Here is a 22,104-nt window from a genome sequence, read left to right as displayed (position 1 = left end):
ATTCGCAACCTGATTGGTTGTTTGGATTTACTCATTCCCGGTGATTGGTTATTTGAGTTGCCTGATTCCCGGTGATTGGTTATTTAGGTTTGGCTCGTGTAGAAGTGGGGAGTAAAAGGCTAATATACCAGCAGTAGAGAGCATAAGTGGGGGCTGAAGGAGTTAGGATGATCATGTGACATGAGGGGGCGGAGCTCCTGTGCGGCTTGTATGGAGGGGAAAGGATGGATAGATTTAGGTTTTTTTTTCTATAAACTGTCAGTAATTGTGTGAGAGGTGGGAGCCCGGGGAATGCTGGGAGTTGTAGTTCTCTTATACCACTTCCTGTATTGTCCTCTGGTATCGCATAGTAACATGCTGGGAGTTGTAGTTCTCTTATACCACTTCCTGTATTGTCTTATGGTATCGCATAGTAACATGCTGGGAGTTGTAGTTCTCTTATACTACTTTCTGTAGTGTCCTCCTCACACAATAATATCTTAAACATGCTGGGAGTTGTAGTTCTCTCCTCTTCTGAGTAGTTTGCCACCTTTGTCACCAGCCGCCTCAGTGTTGCTGTGCTGCATCTTGTATTTTGTGCGTTCTAGTTTTCATAGGGAACCATTTTGGGTATATATAATGTTTTCAATAACTTTAATACATTTTTTTGCTGGGGTGATAGAAAAATCTATTTCCCAATAGTTTTGTGTGACTTATTGTTATGGCCTTCATAGTGCGGTATAAATCTAACATTTAGGCCGCCTGCACACGAGCGGGTCGGATCCGGCAGCGAGAATGCTCGCCGCGGGACCCGACCCGAGAGCCTGCAGAGACGAGCGCGTACTCACCCGCGCCTGGCGGCCCCGGCTCTTTCATGTGCCGGCTGCGGCAGACCGGAGCCGGCGGCCGGGTGAGTGCGTGCCCCGCAGAAAAATAGGACATGTCGCGGTTTGTTTGCCGCGCGAGATTTCGCGCGGCCCAACCGCGGCCGTCTGCATAGGAGTGCGTATTGTAATGCACTCCTATGCAAACTTTCAGCGGCGGAAATCCCGCGGGAAATCCCGCGGCGGGATTTCCGCCCGTGTGCAGGCGGCCTCATTGTACGGTCGTTAGGATTATTATTGTGACGCACAATCTATGGAGGCTTTCTTATGTTCTAGCACTTTTGCACCATATAAATATATATTTTTTATTTGCGCGGCTTCACATTCCAGGACCAGAGCATTTTTACTTTTCAGTCCACAGAGCTGTATGAGGGCTTGTTTTTTGTGGGACAACTCGGCATTTTTATTGGTACCATTTTGAGATATATATGATTTTTTAATTATTTTTTTATGCCAGTTTTGGTGAAGCAAGATGATCAGAAAACGGGTATTTTTACAAATTTAACCAGACCGGATAAATAAAGTAATACGGATTGTTATGAATGTAGCGATACAAATTACATGCAATTTTTTTTTTTTTTTAAGCATTTAGATGCCGTGGTCAGCGATCACTTCTGCATCTGTGGGGTTAAATAGTGTAGAGAAGTGATCGGATGAGCAAGTCCTCATTAATCCACTCTTTTGCTGCCAAAAAACCCCCCACATGTGACAATCAGTGAGTAAATATGCTCTCTGAGTGATGTGGGGTGCTGACATGAACAAAAGTTCATGCCATCCCTCCTGGGGACAAGGAGATATAGCGGAGGATCACAGAGCTTCTCTGCTGCATGCTGGTTCCCCCTCCCTCTCTTCTCTGCACCTCCGGACTGACAGCTGTAAGTTCAGTATTCCCTCCTCCTCATTAAACGGCTCCAGTTCTGTAAGGGATATCAAACATAATTTTGATGTCGTTTTAAATCCAGGAATGTTTGAGGCTGCTTACACATCTGCGCTGGGGATTCCGCTTTCCTGCTCAATTCGGGGAGTAGGAAAGGGGAATCCCTTCAATTGAACAGTGCCGGAGGGACCCTTTGACTATAATGGGGTCCAAACCACTTTCCGCCCAACTGCCCAGCTTTTGGGTGGAAGAAAAAGCGCTCCATTCAGCACTTTTTTCCCAGGATTTCAGACGGTCTGCAACGGGACCGCCAACCGCAGGTGTGAAACCACCCTAAAATCTTTAGCTTTACAATGACACTAACAGCTTGTTGGGACCCCGATGGAACCGGAGCAACAGCTGTTAAACGTAGAACGACCTCTGTTTGTCCATAACTGTAATGTCCTCTTCCTGCACAGCGAACGGAGCGCGTCCTAAACTGTTGGCGGGGATAATGAAAATGCCAACCTCATTGGCGTTACATGCTTACACTCTAAACGTACATTTATACAGAGCAATTATTGCCCAAATTACTGGAAACGGTGAATTCCGGCAATAGTCGTTCCCTATACAAGCGGCCGCCGACGGTGAAAAAAATCCCTTATTTGTCAGAATTGCTTAATTTTTAGCTCGCCTAATAACCGAGCGACCGTTAGTCCATGTAAACAGGAGTCGCTCAATCTATGAAGGACTGGCGTCTTCCTGTGACTGGAGGTGTGTGGCCAGAAGAAGATCTCCGGCGCACTCCGCTTCCATTTAGAGACTGATTATGGCCAGCTGCACGCGGGCATATTTGCATTGTGGAATCCGGAGCGGGCGCCCACCTTCGGATTCTGCAACAAATACCGTCCATAGCATGCTGTGAAAAAGCGCTTTTACCTGCACACGAGCAGAAATCAATTGCGATTTTCCGCTCGCCTAGGAGATACTGCAGCATGCTCTATTTTCATGCGGTGTCCACATGGACGGCTTTCATTGAAGTCAATGGAAGCCGTTTGACCCGTGGCCCATCCACAATTAACATAGCAGAAAGGTTGCGGATTCTGCGTCATCGCCTAGTGCCCGCAAGAGAAAATCTGTGTTGGCTCACTGGCCGCACCATCCGCAGTACAGAAATGAAGACAGGTACGCGTGGTCACTGGCCGGGCACACAGTCGTATTCTGCTGCAGGATGCCCATCACTGCTCTGTAAAAGCACAAGAGTGATAGCTGCTGGGACAGCTGTTGGGTCCTGATGTGCCCGACAGTACTACCGTGTCAAGGTACCTTTACTGAATACCATGAGGGTACCTACACATGCACAATATCGCGCATGCCAACATGCGTTTTCACAGGGATGCAAGGTGTGTTTCTGGCACTTCAGAGAGTCATATCACTCATATAGGACTCCATACAAATGATGGGGTCCCACAATGCAAAAAACTCACCAAGATTCTCAGCCATGTCCAACTGGCCATAAAATCTGAGAATACTGCATGACACCCGAGACCTTCTTTGTTTTCTCAGGATCCTATCATTTGTTTACAATTTGGAAAGATTTTGAACTAGGCCGCCTTCGATGTAAAGAACATTGGTAAAAGTGGAAAAATTGTGTAGGAGCTAATGGTGCCATTCTTGGTTAAAGAGTACCACATGGACACGGACAAGTACTACACCAGTGTATATACTACAAATACAGGGGCCAGCGGGGCCGTAAGAAAAAACACTGGATTCCACAACTGTTGGTGTCCAGACGTGTGGAAAGGTGGGCATCAGACTCACTTGGAATAATAAAAAAAAGTCTGGTACCGTGTTAGCCAGTAGAGCAAAATGTGATTGTTCCTTGCAAGAGAAACCAAGTAATCCCGTGGATATGATACCTTTTAATGGCTAACAAAAATACATGATGTTATTGCAAGCTTTCGAACCAACCAAGGGTTCTGCTTCAGGCCTAAATTAAATAGATCCATCCCGAGTCTGGCTGGATGGAACAGAACCCCCAACAGTACAGATACAGGTAAAATCAGCTGTGTTATCAATCTGTCATCTCACAACCCCACTAATGTGGAGCTTAGGGTCCTCTCTAGGGGACTTTCATTCTGTCCCACTAAAACGCTTGACAAAACAGAGCTCTGTAGCGACATGGAGAAATATTTCAGGAGACGAAGGCCTCATGTCCACGGGCGGGTTTGATGTGCGCACCCCACATGGGACACCCGCAAGGCAGATCTGCAAATCAAGCCACCCATAAAGAATTATAGGCGCCCACAAAATAATTTAAGCATGCAGATTTTTCTGCGGAACCCGCACTGACGGCTTTCATTGAAGTCAGTGGAAGCTATTCGATCCACGGCACACCAGCAGCTAACACTGCAGAAGTGCTGCGGATCCCGCGGGAAAGCAGGAGTTTGAAAAAGAAAAACTCCTACTGCGCATGAGCGTCGGAACACATCCACCGTGCAGAAGAAAGAAGTTCCAGACGAAATGTAGAAGACACACACAAACCCGAAACAGGTAAAATAATGTCCGCGGGGAGGGTGTGATTCCGCTGCGGGCTTCTGCCCACAGAATCTGACCCGCCCGTGGACATGAGGCTTTAGACTGAAAGAGTTCTTCCATAACTAAAAGCACACAGGACTTTCAAGCCCCCAAACACAGGAGAAACTTGGTGCCAAGAAGAAGTCTGATTGGACACTCCCTCCTCACCACAACCCCACTTTGGACAAATATATAGGCTCCTTTAGCATGTGGTGCAATCTACTATACTGGACAAGAAGAAAAGGGAAACATTTAATGTGAAGATGCAGGAAAGAAGGGCCATCTATGCACCTAAAGAGCAACAAGGAGATCCCCATTAAGCCTGCAGATAAGGGTGGTGCTATAGTCCTAATGAACACATCTGATTACACGAAAGAAACAGACAGACAGCTGACAGACACCAGATACTACACCAAAATGGATCAAGGCCCAACTCAAAAATATGTGAGGGAATTGAGAAGGGTCATCAGAAGTCTTATCTGTGAGCTCTACAACATTTTTGAACTTGATACCAGAGAACCCCAGGGTTGGAACTTTCTACATGCTTCCAAAACTACAAAAAGCTGGCAGCCCAGGGAGGCCAATTATCTCAGGTGTGGGAACTCTCACTGAAGGAATCTTAGGATGAGCAGAAGGTGTCCTCAAACCACTGGTGAGAAACACAACCAGCTACTTGCAGGACACCACGGACCAACTGAACAAACGATCAACCATATGTCCCGTCCCCCCGATAGCACCATCCTGGCCACCATGGATGTGGAATCCTTATATTCCAACATCTCACATGAAGATGGCGCACCTTGACGCCAATGGGGTTGCCTCTGAATCCTGGTTACAACTCAAAAGATTCATCCTCACACACCGTTATTTCTCGTTTGCCAAAGATATTCCTGCAACTCACTGGAACTGCCATGGGCAGTAAAATGGCATCGCAATATACCAACTTTTTCATGGCAAAACTGGAGAGTGACTTTCTGGCCTCCTGCTCCAACAAACTACTGGCCTATTTCCACTACATTGATGACATCATAATCATCTGGACCAACACTGAACAAGAACTAATAAAATTCCATGAGAGATTCAATGCTTTCCGCTTCACCATAAACCTGATATTAAGCTACTCATAGAGCGAAAACCAATTTTTGGACACCACCATAAAAATTTCAAACAACTCAATACAGACATCCCTACCATTTGTTCCAAAAGCAAGACCCTGTCTTAGATTAATTTTTGCACAAAATAGGCACTAGGTCTTATTATACTTACCTAGCAGGCTTGGTCCAGTTCCCTCCGGAGCTCCGACATGCTGAGCCGCGGCATTGATTGGCCAATTCATAAATCTTGCCTGCACAACGCAATGACTGTGATTGGTTCTTCAACCGCTACTCAGCTAATTAATGCAGCGGTTGATGAACCAATTACAGCCATCGTATTGGTGCATTGAGCGCTGCATTGATTGGTTGAACAGCGCTTGAGAACCAATCAGATCTTCCTGGAGGTTAGATTTATGAATCCTGTAACCAGGAAGTGATCTTGTGTGGGTGAACGAGGACTGCAGGACGCACGTCTAGGGCTTATTATCATGATAGGACTTATATTTCAGACCTACCCGAAATATTAGGGTAGGGCTTATTTTCTGGGAAACGGCACCATCTTAAATGAACATTTTTAAATCAGGGCTACCATCCCACCTCAATTGATGACCAAATCACCAGAGCCACCAGGATACCCAGGAATCTCCTATTCCAACATACAGAGAAGAAAGAAAACAATCGTGTGCCTCTAAAAGTGACCTACAATCCACAGCTGGAGGTTCTAAGGAAAACTGCAATGAAACTCTATCATACCCTACACAAGGATGAGCGTCTGAAAACCATATTCCCAGACCCTCCCCTTCTGTGTTACAGGCAACCTCCATATTTGAGGAACTTTATAGTCAGGAGTGCATTGTGAGGAAAGCTCACCTACCTGCTCTTCCAGGAGTAGGTTATGGAGCAGCCCTTGTTTGAAACTACCGAACCTCAATAATCATAGGAGTCTGAGGAGGGGTACGAATACTGCCACTTCCAACACCTTGTCCCCACCACCAAGACACAACAATATTCCCTATAAAAGGTGTCTGGTTTGTAGCAAGCATGAGTGGTAGAATTCCATTTTATTACCACATGAGCTCATCCCAATCAGGCCTCCAGAATTATCTGTGTTTTGAGACATTCCACACAGGCTTAACCACTTAGGGTGCATGCACACGGGTGGATTTGAATTTCGGAATCTGTAGTGGATTCCGCAGCAAATACCACCCATAGCATGCAATGCAAAAGGGATTCTTCATGAACACGAGCAGAAACCAATTGCGGTTTCCGCTCGAGGATGAAAAATCGCAACATGCTCTCTTTTCCTGCGGATTCTGCACGGGCGGCTTCCATTGAAGTCAATGGAAGCCATCGGACCCACGGCCGGTCTGCAATTGACAACGCGGATTCCGCGGGAAAAACAGTTTTAAAGAAAATCTGTACTGCGCATGTCTGACAGCGAGCCGTGCGGACCATCCGCAGTACAGAAAGGAGAAAATTAAAGCGAGTATGCGCGGACACCTCTGCTTCCAGGGCCAGATCTCCGCTGCGGGATTCCGCATGCAGAATCCGACCCTCCCGTGTGCATGCGGCCTGAATGACGAGCCTATACTTTGCCTTAAGGACCAGGATATTTTCATTTTTGCATTGCAAGAGCCCTAACGTGTTGACATAGCTGTATGAGGGAGTGGGTTTTTTTTTGGACAAGTACGTTTTAATGACCACACTCTCCATAGAACTTTTATGACATTTTTTCGATGGGCGATGGAAAAACGCCCCAGAAATTCCATCATTGTTTTTAGGTTTCGTATTCACCATTCAGTAAAAGTAACAGGATAACTTTTTAATCTGGATCAGCGCGATTACTGCAATACCAAGTTTAAATAGTTTTTTTCCCACTATTTACCACTTTTGCACAAAAAAAACACATTTTTAAAGAAAAACAAGTGAATCTGCATCGCCACATTCTAAGACCCAAAACATTTATATTTTTCCAGCATTTTTGGAGCTAAGTGACGGCTTGTTTTTTGTGAGAAGAGTTGCTATTTTTATTGGTACCATTTTAAGGGACTTGTGGCTTCTGGATTACTTTTTATTGTGTTTTTTGGAAGGCAAACAAAGATAGGAATTCTGACATTACTTCTTAAAATTATTTTTACAGTGTTTACTGTGCATAATAAATAACAAAATATTTTTATTGTCTGGGTCATTATGAATGTAGTGATACTTAGGTGCTGCTTTTTAAGCATTTTGTTGGATTTTATCCATTTAAAATGGCTTAAGTGGGGAAGTATTTTTACTGGAGTTTTTTTTCTTTAAATTAAACTTTATGAAAGTTTTTTGTGATGCTATTTTTTATTCACTGAATGGGGGCTTGAAGATGTGATCGTTCTGTCACTTGGCTAATACACTGCATTACTTATGTAGTGCATTCTACTAAGCCTATGACAGCAGCCTTTTAGAATCACGGCACGATATTGCCCATGCCAGTGTGAAGGAGCCATTGATTCACACTATACTCACCGCTGTAGTTGTGTCCTGACTGGCTGTTCTGAGCAAATGAATGTCCAGGACCTGGGGTCCGCATAGCAACACGGATCACATGACGAGAGCCGGCTCATGTAATCCGCATTGCTATACCAACCCCATGTCCTGGACATTGCTTTCCTCAGTACAGCCTGTCGGGACACCACTACAGCGGTGAGTATAGTGGGGACCTAGACTCTCCATTGGAGCCCCTGACAATCGCCTGCAGACCAAGGGCTCCACACAGCACAGTTTGGGAAACTCTGGGCTAGACAAATGGCAGGAAGCTCAATTATCTGGCATGGAGACAATGGCAGGGTCAAGCTTATATTGGAATTCAGAGGTGGGGCTAATTGGGAAATCTAGGCCAGGAAAAAAGAAACTAAGACAATACATTCAGAAAAATAACAGGATCACCAGTAGCTCAGTGAGAAAAGCCACCGCCAGGGACATAGGAGTTTCAGGATTTGAATCCTGATAATGATGGTGGAATCCATTATAAAGTCATCATTATATCAGAGGCTGATTGATAATGTAACCATCAGAAAGATTGCAGATCAGCTCAAATTAGACCCTACAATATGAAAATTACCCTAAAACATATGTTTAATTCACCACGTTGTGTATTTTGGTCAGTATCTTCCAAATATAGATGTAAGCCAAAACTGAGGGAAGCAGGAGCAAAAAAGTATAATGGAAAGACTTGCCCCTCTTCTGTATCTCACTGTACCTCAGTGACTTACCATTCACAATTTCGATATTACATTTACGCTGATAACTCTTAAATCTGCCTCTCCGGACCAGATGTTACCTGCCTACTATTCGAAGTCTATTGCAAAGTCTCTACTGGCCATATTATCTTCTCTTCCCTCTTTCTAAAACAACCTGGAGAAAACTAAACCTATGACCTTTCCTTCATTTCACTCAACACCCCCACCAGATCTATCTCAAATGGCTCTACACTTTCCCCAAGTTCCACAGGACCAAGGTGTAACATTTGATTCTGCCCTGTCCTTCAACCTGTACACACAATAGTTACCTTCTGCCACCTCCAACTCAAAAACATCTATTTGATACAATCTTTCTTCAACCCCAAGTCAACAAAAATGCTAGTGCATGCCTTCACCATCTCCATTCTTGACTACTGCAATATCCTTCTCTGTGGCCCCACATCCAACATCCTTGCACTCTTCCAACTGAATCTCAACTCTTCTGCTTGATTAATTCACATCTCAATGCTACTCCTATCGCTCCCTTTTGCCAAACTCTTCATGGATTACTCCTTGAAGAAAGAATTCAATTCAAGCTATTATCAATAAGAAACAAGTTCATAAACTGCCTATCCCCTCCAAACATCTCTGCCCTCATCTCCCACATGTACTCTCTGATCCTCACAAAACCTCCTTGTCTACTCCACGTATATTCGTCTCCAGGATTTCCACAGCACATGGCCAATATTCTGGAACTCACTATCCCAATGCATAAGGCTCTCCGCCATCTTGGAAATTAAAAAAAAGAACCTGAAAACCTATCTTTTTAGAAAAGTCTGCATCTTACAGTAGTGTTGCTGCGTCTACTATGTGTGCAGCTTCTATTCTCACCTACTGTCTTCCTTCCTTATTCTCTTGTAGGGTCCTTACTCCTGCTGTATCAGTCATTTTGTTCATGTTTATTGTTCCTCTTCTTTAGATAATGTACTTAAACCCCTTTTTTCATATATACAGCAACCTGTAATTAACAGTGCTTTAAAAGAAAGGACTTTAGAATACATGCCAACTACAGGCTGTTTTTACCAGTGGAGCAGCACCAGGTATTTGAGGCATGGAACAAAAATAGCAAATGTGAATTTTTGCTGTTTAACAAATATTTGCAAATGCAATTTATTGGTATGCGTTCAGTGCCATTAGATTTATCGTTATACTGTATGAAGAATGATCAAATATTGATATGTGCCCATATGGGAAAGTTTACATAGGGAGTCCTTACTTTTTCTATATATCGCCCTGCATATTTTTGAAGTGTGGGTGGAGTTATAAATACATTAATAACAAGCAAGGTTCATGGTAACAATCCTATGTCTTCGATAATAAGGCTCTTCTTCTCTTCCTTACATCCACCATACTTTTCCTCCATGGATCCCGCTCAAACATTTTCAACCCATCAGCTTTCTCTCAGACATTGAACGCGGTTTATTTTTGGGTGGAATCAGCCTGGATCTTTCAAACATCCAAATTCTATTTTTCTCATAAAGCATTTTTTCTACAGTCCAATCAACAATTTGATTTCTTCTGACTGAGTTTGATGAGTTTTAAATTAGATTTTCTTGTAAAACATTCTCCACGTCTAAAACATTAAAAAGCATTCTTTTCTCTTGTGTGAATTCTCTCATGTTTAACATGACTTGATTTATCTGTAAAGCATTTCCCACACAATGAGCATGAATACGGCTTCTCTCCTGTGTGAATTCTCTTATGTTTAACAAGGTCCGATTTATTTATAAAACATTTTCCACATTCTGAACAAGAATACGGTTTCTCTCCTGTGTGAATTCTCTCATGTCTGCCAAGTTTTGATTTATCTGTAAAGCATTTTCCACATTCCAAACATGAAAAAAGGTTCTCTCCTGTGTGAACTCTTTTATGTAAAGCAAGACTGGATTTATCTCTAAAGCATATCCCACATTCTAAACATGAAGATACAATCTCCCCCATGTGAATTCTCTCATGTGTATTAAGACTTGATTTATGTGGAAAGCATTTCCCACATAATGAACATGAATACGGCTTCTCTCCTGTGTGAATTCTGTGATGTTTAACAAGATTTGAGTTTTTAGTAAAACATTTCCCACATTGAGAACATGAATATGGCTTCTCTCCTGTATGACTTCTCACGTGTGTAACAAGACTTGATTTAACTGTATAGCATTTCCCACATAGTGAACATGAAAAAGGCTTAGCTCCTGTGTGACTTTTTATATGTTTAACAAGATTTGATTTTTTTGCAAAACATTTCCTACACTCAGAACATGAATATGGTTTCTCACCAGTGTGACTTCTCTGATGTATAACAAGACTTGCTTTAACTGTAAAGCATTTCCCACACATTGAACATATAAACGGCCTCTCTCTCGTTTCAATTCTCTCATTTATAATAACGTTAGATTTTTCTGCAAAACATTTCCCATTTAGTTGACTTGAATACTGCTTCTCTCCTGTGTGACTTCTCTCATGTTGATTAAGACCCAATTTACTGGTAAAGCATTTCTTACATTCTGCACAGGAATACAACTTCTGTCCTGTGTGACGACTTGTGTGTGTAGAAAGACTTGATGTTTTTGCAAACGGTTTTCCAGATTCACGGCATTGAACCCTTTTCCCCCCTTCCTGACCCGCACTTGCGGTAACAATCTGTGATCGGTCAGGAGAAGCTTCCTCATGATTAGGGGGATTATATGATAGATCTGTACTGTGAAGTCCTGGATGTACATTAAGGGTAATGAGGTTTTCTGCTGAAGAGTGCTGCAGGATATCCTCATCTTCTACTTTACAACTTAGTGACAACATGAAGTTTCCCTCAGAGTTCTTACTGGGATTTTCTGTTAGGATTAAAAATTGATTTTGTCATTTTCTTCCAATCCACAAAGTAAACAAGTTTATAATATTTTTATTAGTCTGGAAACAGATATGCAGTTTTTGATACCAGTTTTTCTTTAACGATAGTCAGAAATGGAAGTAGTAGAAGTCTTTCCTTTACATTTACTGTTAATTTCCAATCCACTCCTGGCTTTGGCTCAACAAATTTCATTAAAAGCTGCACATATCATTTTAAAGGAAATGTGTCATCAGGAAATAACCTATCATTTAAATAAAGTTTTTAAAAACATTAAAAAAAATGTTTGTCTTTTTTATATATATTCAATGTCATGATCTATGAACTTCGGCCAATTAACTTCATATACTCTGATAACGTTTTGTTCTATGCAGAAAACCTTTCAGGAGTCGTTTCATGATCATCATAGACAGTATTACAAATGAAAGGTGATACCTATATTTAGATAACCATTTACAACAGCTCACCTCCTCCCCTCCCTGTACAGGTCACAGAGCATGTCCATAATACTGTCCAATAGAAGCCAATTAATATCTCCAGACTACAGATTCCTATGGTACAAGTCTTTACTATAAAGCATATCTCTGAAGGCTATCAATTCAGGAAAGATGGCCGCCCACCATAGTCATGTACAGAAAATAGAATTTAAAAAAATCTATAAATCACAAAAACAGACTAGAAAATAAAGAGTGTTTCACAGTCTCATTTTAAATAGTAAGCAGCACTTTTTTTTAAAGGCAGATAAAAAGGTACAGCATCCCTAAAATATATATGAGGTAACTTCTCGAAATGCTGTTATCATATGCAGCGTTAAATGCCCTTTCAAATTTTGGCTTTAAAGGGGTTGTCCCGCGCCGAAACGGTTTTGTTGTTTTTCAATAGCCCCCCCGTTCGGCGCGAGACAAACCCGATGCAGGGGTTAAAAAAGAAAACCGGATAGTGCTTACCTGAATCCCCGCGCTCCGGTGACTTCTTACTTACCTTGTGAAGATGGCCGCCGGGATCTTCACCCTCGGTGGACCGCAGGTCTTCTGTGCGGTCCATTGCCGATTCCAGCCTCCTGATTGGCTGGAATCGGCACGTGACGGGGCGGAGCTACGAGGAGCCGCTCTCCGGCACGAGCGGCCCCATTCAGAAAAGAAGAAGACCGGACTGCGCAAGCGCGTCTAATCCGGCGATTAGACGCTGAAAATTAGACGGCACCATGGAGACGGGGACGCTAGCAACGGAACAGGTAAGTGAATAACTTCTGTATGGCTCATATTTAATGCACGATGTATATTACAAAGTGCATTAATATGGCCATACAGAAGTGTATAACCCCACTTTGTTTCGCGGGACAACCCCTTTAAGGAATAAAAAGATTTCATTTTTGTATTTTCCTTCTGGGAGTCTGTCAACCAAAACTTTTTCTTTTTTTAAAGGGGTATTCGGTGACTTAAAAAAAAAAAATTCTAATGATGACCATAGCACAGTAACGCAGGTTGGTACTGCAGTGTAGCTCCTATTGAACTCAACGGTAGTTGCGCCTGCAATACCAGCTCAGGCCTCTGCGTTATAGTCAGCAATTTCTGCTTCCAGCAGTGACCACAGTGATAGCAGCCAGCAGGGATCAGATCAGCAGGTCCCCGCCAATCATCTACGCATGACCTGTTAGGCCTCCTTCCCACGAACGGATTTCCGCCGCGTAATTCGCGGCGAAAATCCGCTGCGTTGCCCGCAGCTATTAGGTTCTATTGAACCTAATAGCACAATGCTCACGATGCGTAATTCCACCGCGGAATTACGCACCGCGATTTCTCCCGTCCTCACCCGCAGCATGCTCTATTTTCTGCGGGTGAGGACGGGCTGTACGCACTGACGGCTTCCATTGCAGTCAATGGAAGCCGTCCATTCACGCTATCTCCCGCTGTAACCAGCGGGAGATAGCGTGAAAAAACGCTTTCCCGCCCACCGCCGAGCGTCATATGACGCCAAATGACGCGGTCCGGCCGCGTCACGTGACACGGCCGGCCGTGCACGTGACACGGCTGGTGACGCGAGGGCGGTGGGCGGTGACGGGCGGTGACGCGCGGCGGTGGGCGGGGAAGCGATTTCACGCTATCTCCCGCAGGTAAGTATAGGGGCTCTGGGGGGCGCCGTGACGGGCTTCGCAGCGGAATATTACGCTGCGGAGCCCGTCACGCTCGTGGGAAGGAGGCCTTATTAGTCATCAATAGAAAAAAAATGTAACAAGTCCAAGAATACCCTTTAAAATTACATGGCTATTTTTGGTTCAGGATTTTCTTATTTACCATTGAACATTTATATAACTTCATTGTACATGTTGTTTTTTGAGGTTTAATAGTTTTATATAAATGTAATGGGATCTAAAATACTCAGGCATCTGTGAGGACATACCTCAGATATAACAGGCACTACTAAATGCCTTGGGGTTTTTTTTAGGCCACGAACTGTCAGTATAGAACCATCAACCGGGCATTTACAGGATCAAGGCTGGCAGACGTGTCAAAGAGAGCCTCCTATCAGCTCGGACTTAACTGGTTAAACTGCGTTTTCTCATATCCTGGCCATTAGTGCAACTGTTGATCGTAGTATATCAATATATAAGGCCTCATGTCCACGGGCAAAAGAACAATTAAAATCCGCAGCGGATCCGCACCCCATAGGGATGCATTGACCACCTGCGGGTAGATAAATACCCGTGGATGGTCAATAAAAGTGAATTAAAAAAAAATCTGGAGCATGAAAAAAAATGGACCATGCTCCATTTAGGTGCGGGTCTTCTATTGAAGCCTATGGAAGCCGTCCGGATCTGTGGGAGACCCGCACCAGAATAAACTCACCTGCTCCGGACGCTCCGGATCTTTCCTTCTTCGCGGCTTGATCTTCTCTCCGTCGCGGCCGGATCTTCTTTCTTCGGGCCGGTGGATGTGCCTGGCGCATGCGCGCGGCACGCAGCACATGTTCTGCCATGGAGAATCCGTAGCGGGCCTGATTTTCCGCATGGACATGAGGCCTAAGTCTATTCATACACATGTTATAACCCAAATTGTGCACACCAATGAAAAGGTTTGTAACTTTATTGACAAGCAAAAGAACCCAGAAAATTTAAAAACCCCTAGAGTACAAAACCACCGATACATAAAAGGGTAGGTTATATAAGCAAATGGAGACAATGGCAAATAAACACAGGGCTCCTTCACAAATTGAAGTCAACATATGAGTCAATGTGTTTATAGCACTAATATGTAAGAGCGTACCAGCCAAACTATTCCAATAGAGCTCTACACAAAAAGTGGAAAATATCAAAGAAATACAATGCAACATCTAATAGGTAAAGGGTTCTTAAAGGTCACAATGTAAACAATTAAAGTGCTCTCAGGAGCCATGGTTTCAGAACATCTAGTGTCAGGCTGTGGATGGACACTCCAAGCGTATGGCTTTATTGTATTGGTGGTTCTGTACTCATAAGAATTTCATGCTTTTTAGACAATGTTAAATTTGCTTTGTACTTTTACTTGTTAATAAAAGTACAAACCTTTCGATGGGTGCACAACCGTTATTGTGTCGCGAGGTTATGCTTGTAGACACAAATGTAACACCTTGTGTAATTATATTGTTATTAGTTACATGGAATTACCTGTGACTTTTGTTGTTTTCCCACCTGGTGATGTAAGCGGCCGGTGATCCTCCATCATGACGTCCTCGTACAGATCCTTGCGTCCTCCTATATACTCCCACTCCTCCATGGAGAAATAGACAGCCATATCCTGACACCTTATAGGAACCTGACAACACAATATCCAGTCATCACCCAGACCCCTCCTGTTACTGTATAATGTCCCCCATCCCCCGCAGCATCACCTCTCCTGTCAGCAGCTCCATCATCTTGTTGGTGAGCTCTAGGATCTTCTGCTCATGTATCGGGGAGGGAGGCTCTGTGATGGGGAAATGACTCCTGCTCCATCCTCCTGACTCCTGGAGATGGATGATGGGAGTCACACCGTCCCCCGATGTCTTCTTCACTATTGTGTAATCCTGTGTATGGAGAGACACTGAGAAATATCATCATGTACACAATAATAAGTGACGTCACATCCCCCTTTCTAGAGGATTACAATCTGCCCCCCGCCCACCCAAACTGCCCTCATTACACTGCAAACTAGGAAATACCACTGCTGACCCCACATTGTGGAAGAGCTCCATCACCACATCCTGACATGTAACTCCAGATCTTCCTAAAGACCTTATCTGCCTAATTATATGTTCCTCCTTCCATTTTGTCGCCAGTGAATAAACAACTTGCCTTACAAATATCTCCAGGAGGAATTTATAATGGCCATCAAAGCAAAGTTCAATTCTATGAAACATGGAAGAGTTTGGAACCTGCCCGCTGTCTAACTGATTAACAGTTTGTATGACTGAAAAAAAACAAAAGTTCAAACAATTCAGCCTATTCTCACACACTGTTGATCCAGAGAAAGTAAAAAACTTTTATGGACCAGAAGTAATTTTTCTCATCCCATCCTATCTCCAAATACATAAATAAGAAAAATCCCAGGATCAGCAACTCATCACAAGTAATCATAATCTGCAATATCAATACACTCAGGAAAGGCGTTCAGGCCCCTTTTGGAGTGAATTCTCCATGACAACATCCTCATAGTCTGACTGCTCTTGCTGTAAAAAATCTCTGTTTTTGTTCTTACAGAACCTTCTTTCTTCTAGATGTAGACTGCACCCTCTCTTCCCCTCCACACTACACTCTGGCCTCTGATCCTCTTGTACGCGGCCCTCTCCTCCCCTCCAGACTACACTCCGGCCTCTGATCCTCTTGCCCCCGGTCCTCCTGGTTATATCGTGCCTACTTACCATTCTCATTACTCCTATAACATTACTATCGGTACATTGGTTACATGATACATAAATGACCATATTGGTGGCCGATCTTCACATTTTCGTCTGGTCACTTGGAGGCCCTTATACAGGACACTGGGCTCTTCCTATTACTCCCCATTATGGATTTCCCTTCACGATGACTTGGTAACTAATACAATAAAGATGATAGAAATGTAGAAGCGTTCACCTCTCCGGTCAGCAGGTAGAGGATCTCCAAGGTGAAGTCTAATATTCTTCTGGTGATCTCCTTCCTGTCCTCAGCCATCCTTGGTGGGTCATCCAGGAGAAAGATCGGATTGGAGGAAAAGATGAGAAACCGGGATGAACTGGAGGTTGTAGAACTGCAGGAACCTTTATGAAGAAAGGAGCGGCTGTAAATCCTACAGGGACATCATCATATGTGATATACAGAACCTCACTTATAGAGCAGCCAGAAAAAAGCTTCTCAGAGCCATCACTGCGTGGACTTGGTGTGCTGAAAACCTGTGGAGAGAGTCATGTATGCTAGCTGATTCTCTACAAGTTCTTGCTTGTAATGGAGGAAATGGGTTTACAACTTACAACTCTACCCTACTCCATCCAGACAAGTCTATTTCACTTCTCATGCCCTCACTATTCAATAATCTATAAGAACTCTCATGCTGTTCACTTTTTCCATAGTCCTAAAGTGCAATCACCTATGAAGATCTGGACACTTCCACAGATAACATAAGGAAATTGTCTCCAAGTAGCATCAATGACCTTCCCTCCCTGGTTCCTTTCCCCCGCGTCTTCTCTTCTTCACTCTCACCATTTAATGCAACAACAGAAGAAGTCTCCAGGCTCCTCTCTTCTTCTCGTCCTATTACTTGCATTAGTGACCCTATTTCCTCACTAAAATATTTACCCTCTCACTCTCTTTTCGTATCTTTCCCTTCTCTATTAAACATGTTGTTATTAGAGATGAGTTGCGGGGGGGAGAGAGGGAGAGAGAGATCTCTCCTCCGTTCCTTCCCGCTCTCCCCCCGCCCCCTGAATCTTTAGAGATGAGCGGGGAGATACTCGTCTAAGGCACTACTCGCTCATCTCCAGTTGTTATATCTCCATTACTATAAAATCTGTTTCTTGACCCGTCCTTTGCTGCCAACTACCGAACCACCTCTAATCTCACTTCATCTCCAAACTCCTAGAATACTTGGTCCACTTTCGCCTAATCTGCTACCTTTCTGCGAACTCTCCTCTTGACCCCTTACAATCTAGTTTCATACTCTACATTCTACAGAAACTGCCCTTACTAAAGTGTCCAATGATCTCCTGATGGCTTCATTGAATGGTGACCACCCTCAACTGATTCCGCTGGATCTCTGTGATATTTGAGTCCATAGATCTTGAGGCCTTTTTCACACGGGCGACTGCGATATCGGCTCTACAAAATCGTGGTGATATCACAGCTCTGTCCCCGTGATTTTGTTGCATCAGTGATGCGTTTTTCTTGTGAAAAGTCGCGCATCGCTTCACTGCTGCCAGCGATAAGATCACGCGATTTGCGACAAGGTTAAGCCCTCACCATAGAATAAGCCCTAGCTGAATTCATTACCTAGCAGGTACGGTCCGGGTCCTCCCGCTGCTCTCAGGAGCTCCGCCGTGCGTTCTGCAGTCCTCATTCACACACAGAAAATCACTTCCTGGTTGCGGGATTCAAAAATCCTGCCTCCAGGAAGCCATGGCTCTGATTGGTTCATCCAGGGTTGTATTGATTGGCTGCGTAGCGCTGGATTAACTAAAGTGAGTGCTGTGATTGGTTCATCCAGCTCTGCATTGATTGGCTGAGCAGAATCTGAAGAAGTAATCTCATTGTGGAGGCATGATTAATGAACTGGCTGAGCCACGGCATTGATTGGCCAATTCATAGATTCCACAACGTAACTGGTTCTTCATACTCTGCCCAGGAACAAGACTCTAGGAGTACAGTGCACCCGCCATGATGAAGAATAGGGAAGAAGATACGGTCTACCATGCTGTCGGCACAGCCGGCATGGACACACAGCTGGAGATTACTGAGCTCTAGAGATAGATAAGGACTGCCTGCACATCTGTAGTGCCTGGGCGGCCCTGAAGTGGTTAATTCATTCTGACATTTTGATTAGTCCCTACGGGGACTTGAACCTGCCATCGTTCGATCACTCATTGCAATCATAATGTATTCTGACAGGCAGACTATGAAGACCTGCCATAGGCATATCCCGATAAGCAGCCATTCATGGGGTCATAAGATAGCTCCCTGCTGCCATGACAACCAAGCGGCACCTTGCAAGGGGGCTGCCGGGACCCCTGAACACCAATCGGAGAGTTTATATGCTGCTTTCAAAATTGACAGCTGCAATAAAGGGTTAACAGCTGTCAAATTCTTGCATTTATAATCAATGTACCTCTTATCACCCTTTATGGTACCCCAGTACTGCCCCAGGAGATGTGAGCGGCGGGGAGGAACCTCCACATGTAACATGTATGACCCCAGCAGACGGTATCACAGCGTCACTACAAGCACAGGAACACGTGATGGAAGCTTACCTTACAGCTGAGAGAATGGCTGATAACAGAGAGAATACCAGGGACTACCAGCAGGACCTGATCTGCAGCTGGAAGGACCTGGGATGATGTCGCCATCATGTGATCAGTCACATGACTAGGCGGAGCTCGGGAATAGAGCAGTTTGAAGCTTAACCCCTTAAGGACACAACCTTTTTTTTTTTAATTTTTGTTTTTTCCTCTCCACTTTCCAAAGCTCAGCGCTCTTTTATTTATCCACCGCCGTCGCTGTCTGAGGGCAGAGAGAGACTCAGCACCCGGTGTCCCACATACAAAAATGCTCGAGTCTCCCATTGTAGTCAATTGGGTTCGTTACTTGAGTAGAGCTCTCGAATTTCACGAAAAACTCGACTCGAACAACGCCGACCCGAGCATTTGGGTGCTCGCTCATCTCTAGTGATAACGTTATTCCGTGGGTCGGTACGATTACTATGATGACAAATTTATATATATATTTTTTTTTTTTGTTGCTGTAGTAGTTTAAGAAAATAAACTGTCTTTGTAAAAAAAAATAAGACTGTTTTCTGCCGCCATCCTCTGACAGCTGAACTATTCTATTTTTCCATCAGCATTTTGGAGTATATATATATATATAAAACTTCTTGATCACTTTTATTACATTTTTTCTTGCAGATGGGGTGACAAAAAAAAAGCGTAATTCTAGTGTTGTGTATTATTTTTTTACTGACATTGTTCACCGTGCGGGAAAAATAATGCGTTACTTTGATAGATTAGACTTTTACAAACACAGCGATACCAAACATGTTTTTGTTTTTTATTTTTTAATTATAAATATTGGGAAAAGGGGGCTTTTAAAAAACACTTTTAATACCTTTTATTTTTTTTTAATACTTAAACTTTTTTTGTTTTTACATTTAACAAAGAAATAGGCATGATGTATAAATAGACAAAAAAAGCTGTGCTGGCTTTATGGACACGTGGACTAAAGAAAGACATCATTAATATAAGAAAAACAAAAGTAACAGAAGCACAAATAAAAAAACTGAAAAGCAATATAATAGTGTTCGATGAGTGCCCACTGCACTAAAGGTGAATAATCATTTGGAGGGTATTAACAAAACCACAGATCATGAAGAGCTCCATAATGCAAATAAAGGAATAAAGTAAGAAAAGATTTCAAAAGTACAAAAAGATTATCATTAAAGTACTTAGCAGTTAGGTATGACGACCATTCTTGCCAGCAGAGGACCATTCTTGTGTAATCCGGCTCGGGGCCTACTTGTTAAAGGAGATGCAGTTTGATCAACAGGAATGTCCCACTTCTTTAAGAGTGACAGTCCATCCGTTACAGAAGATGCTACATAGAACTCACCATTTCTTGAGATGAGTAGGAAGAGCAGAGATGGCTGATGAGAATTGTCTGCAGAGTCACAAATTTGCTGGAGTATGGCATTATATGGATCTGGTAAAGATTCTCTTCGCCTTCCTTCATTTCGAAGTTTCTCCTTGGTCTGATAAAAATGGATTTGAGCTAAGAGGTCCCATGGAGCCGCCTCTAGAAGGGAGCGAGCTTTAGGAATTCTGTGTGCTCCATAAATACTATATTAGGGATGGAAGTAAAGTTTGACAGAGCTGGAATAGCTATTGAGGAAAGTCAGCAGGGAATACAAGGCTGTCACAGTGCAGAGGGATCAGCCCTATTGTCATCTGCACAAGGAAAGACTAGAAGCAATGGGATGAAACTGAAAGGGAGGAGACACAGATTAGATATTAGGAAAACTTTCTGACAGTGAGGGTAATGAAGAGGTTGCCACGGGAAGTGGTGAGTTCTCCTTCAATGGAAGTTTTCAAACAAAGGCTGGACACATATCTGTCTTGGATGATTTGGGAAATCCTGCACTGAGCAGGGGGTTGGACCCGATGACCCTGGAGGTCCCTTCCAACTCTACCATTTTATGATTCTATGAATTTTTTGCTTCTTTGTGACCTATCTTCAAGGTCTATAACTTTTTTGCGTAGGCAGGAGATCTCTTCTTCCAAAACATTATGAGCATCTATCAACTCATTGTGGGCAATAAAGAATTTGCCTATTTTTTGTTCAACATGGGCTGTATGTGTGGCAAGGTGTCAATATTGGATGGAAGTTGATTAGAAATTTTTGACAGACCTGTGATGATGTCACCAGTATGTGAGCAGTCACAGGAGTGGGCAGAGCTCTGCAGTGAACAATATGTGGTGCATGACGGGCCTGTGATGGTGTCACCAGTATATGAGCAGTCATGGGAGTGGGCAGAGCTCAGCAGTGAAGGATACGTGGTGCCTGACGGACCTGTGATGATGTCACCAGCATGTCAGCAGTCGCGGGAGTGGCAAATCTCAGCAGTGAAGGATATGTGGTGCCTGACAGACCTGTGATAATGATTATCATGTTACATGAGGAGGCAAAGTAATAGATTCAGGGAATGCTGGTAGTTGTAATGTTCTTTAACATCACATAATACAAATAATAGAATCCTGGAGTGGATATACTAAAAGTTGTAGTTTCTCCTCTTATACCTCGTCCCTGTAGGGTTGCCACCTACATCACCATAGAAAAACACCCAATGTAAAAAAAGGGTGTGGCCTGAGGCGTGGCTTATCTCGATGTGATTACCTCTGTTATTCTATCAGGAAATGTATAAATACTCTGACAACTAGCTGCCCCCATTCTTATAATGTGGTGCTATTCTCTAGGGTCCTTGTACAAAACACGCCAACTATCAATGCCTCCTGTATTGTGATGGCCCCATAATAAGACACCAGCCACAGGCACCTCCTATATTGGGGCACAAGCAACTGACGGCTTTATAAAAATGCACATGTGGTTTGAGGACTACTCACTACCTACAATAGTCATGGTGCACATTGAACTCAGGGGCCCCATAGAAAAACTCAGAATTGGGGCCCCCTTAAGAAAATGCATATACATATATACTCCATAAGACAAAAACAACACAATGGCTCAGATCTAGAATACTTCTAAATAATGCAGTTACCATATAATAGTGAGATGCCCCCCCGGGTGGCCCCACAGAATTATAGTGCCCCTCTGTGTCCTAATCAGTAATAGTGTGCTTACTTCTTGTGAATGCGACACAAGTGCATCGAGACAGAAGTGAATAGTTTCAAA

The 22,104-nt window shown here is 43.5% G+C and overlaps 2 protein-coding genes across 2 annotated transcripts in view; one reads left to right on the top strand and one right to left on the bottom strand.

Moving 5' to 3' along the window:
• LOC136578536 (zinc finger protein 585A-like) overlaps positions 1–22,104 on the top strand; it is a 241,101-nt gene that overhangs the window by 112,065 nt on the left and 106,932 nt on the right. The gene's annotated exons all lie outside the window — the stretch shown is intronic.
• LOC136578558 (zinc finger protein 271-like) overlaps positions 9,753–22,104 on the bottom strand; it is a 42,902-nt gene continuing 30,550 nt past the window's right edge. Inside the window, exon 7 of the mRNA XM_066578693.1 lies at positions 9,753–11,015. Within this exon, the coding sequence (XP_066434790.1) occupies positions 10,247–11,015 (769 nt within the window). The 3' untranslated portion in view covers positions 9,753–10,246. The remainder of the gene's footprint in view (positions 11,016–22,104) is intronic.

Source organism: Eleutherodactylus coqui, chromosome 9 (genome assembly GCF_035609145.1).
Source record: "Eleutherodactylus coqui strain aEleCoq1 chromosome 9, aEleCoq1.hap1, whole genome shotgun sequence".
NCBI classification, from domain to species: domain Eukaryota; kingdom Metazoa; phylum Chordata; class Amphibia; order Anura; family Eleutherodactylidae; genus Eleutherodactylus; species Eleutherodactylus coqui.
This window is presented reverse-complemented; position numbering and strand designations above follow the sequence as displayed.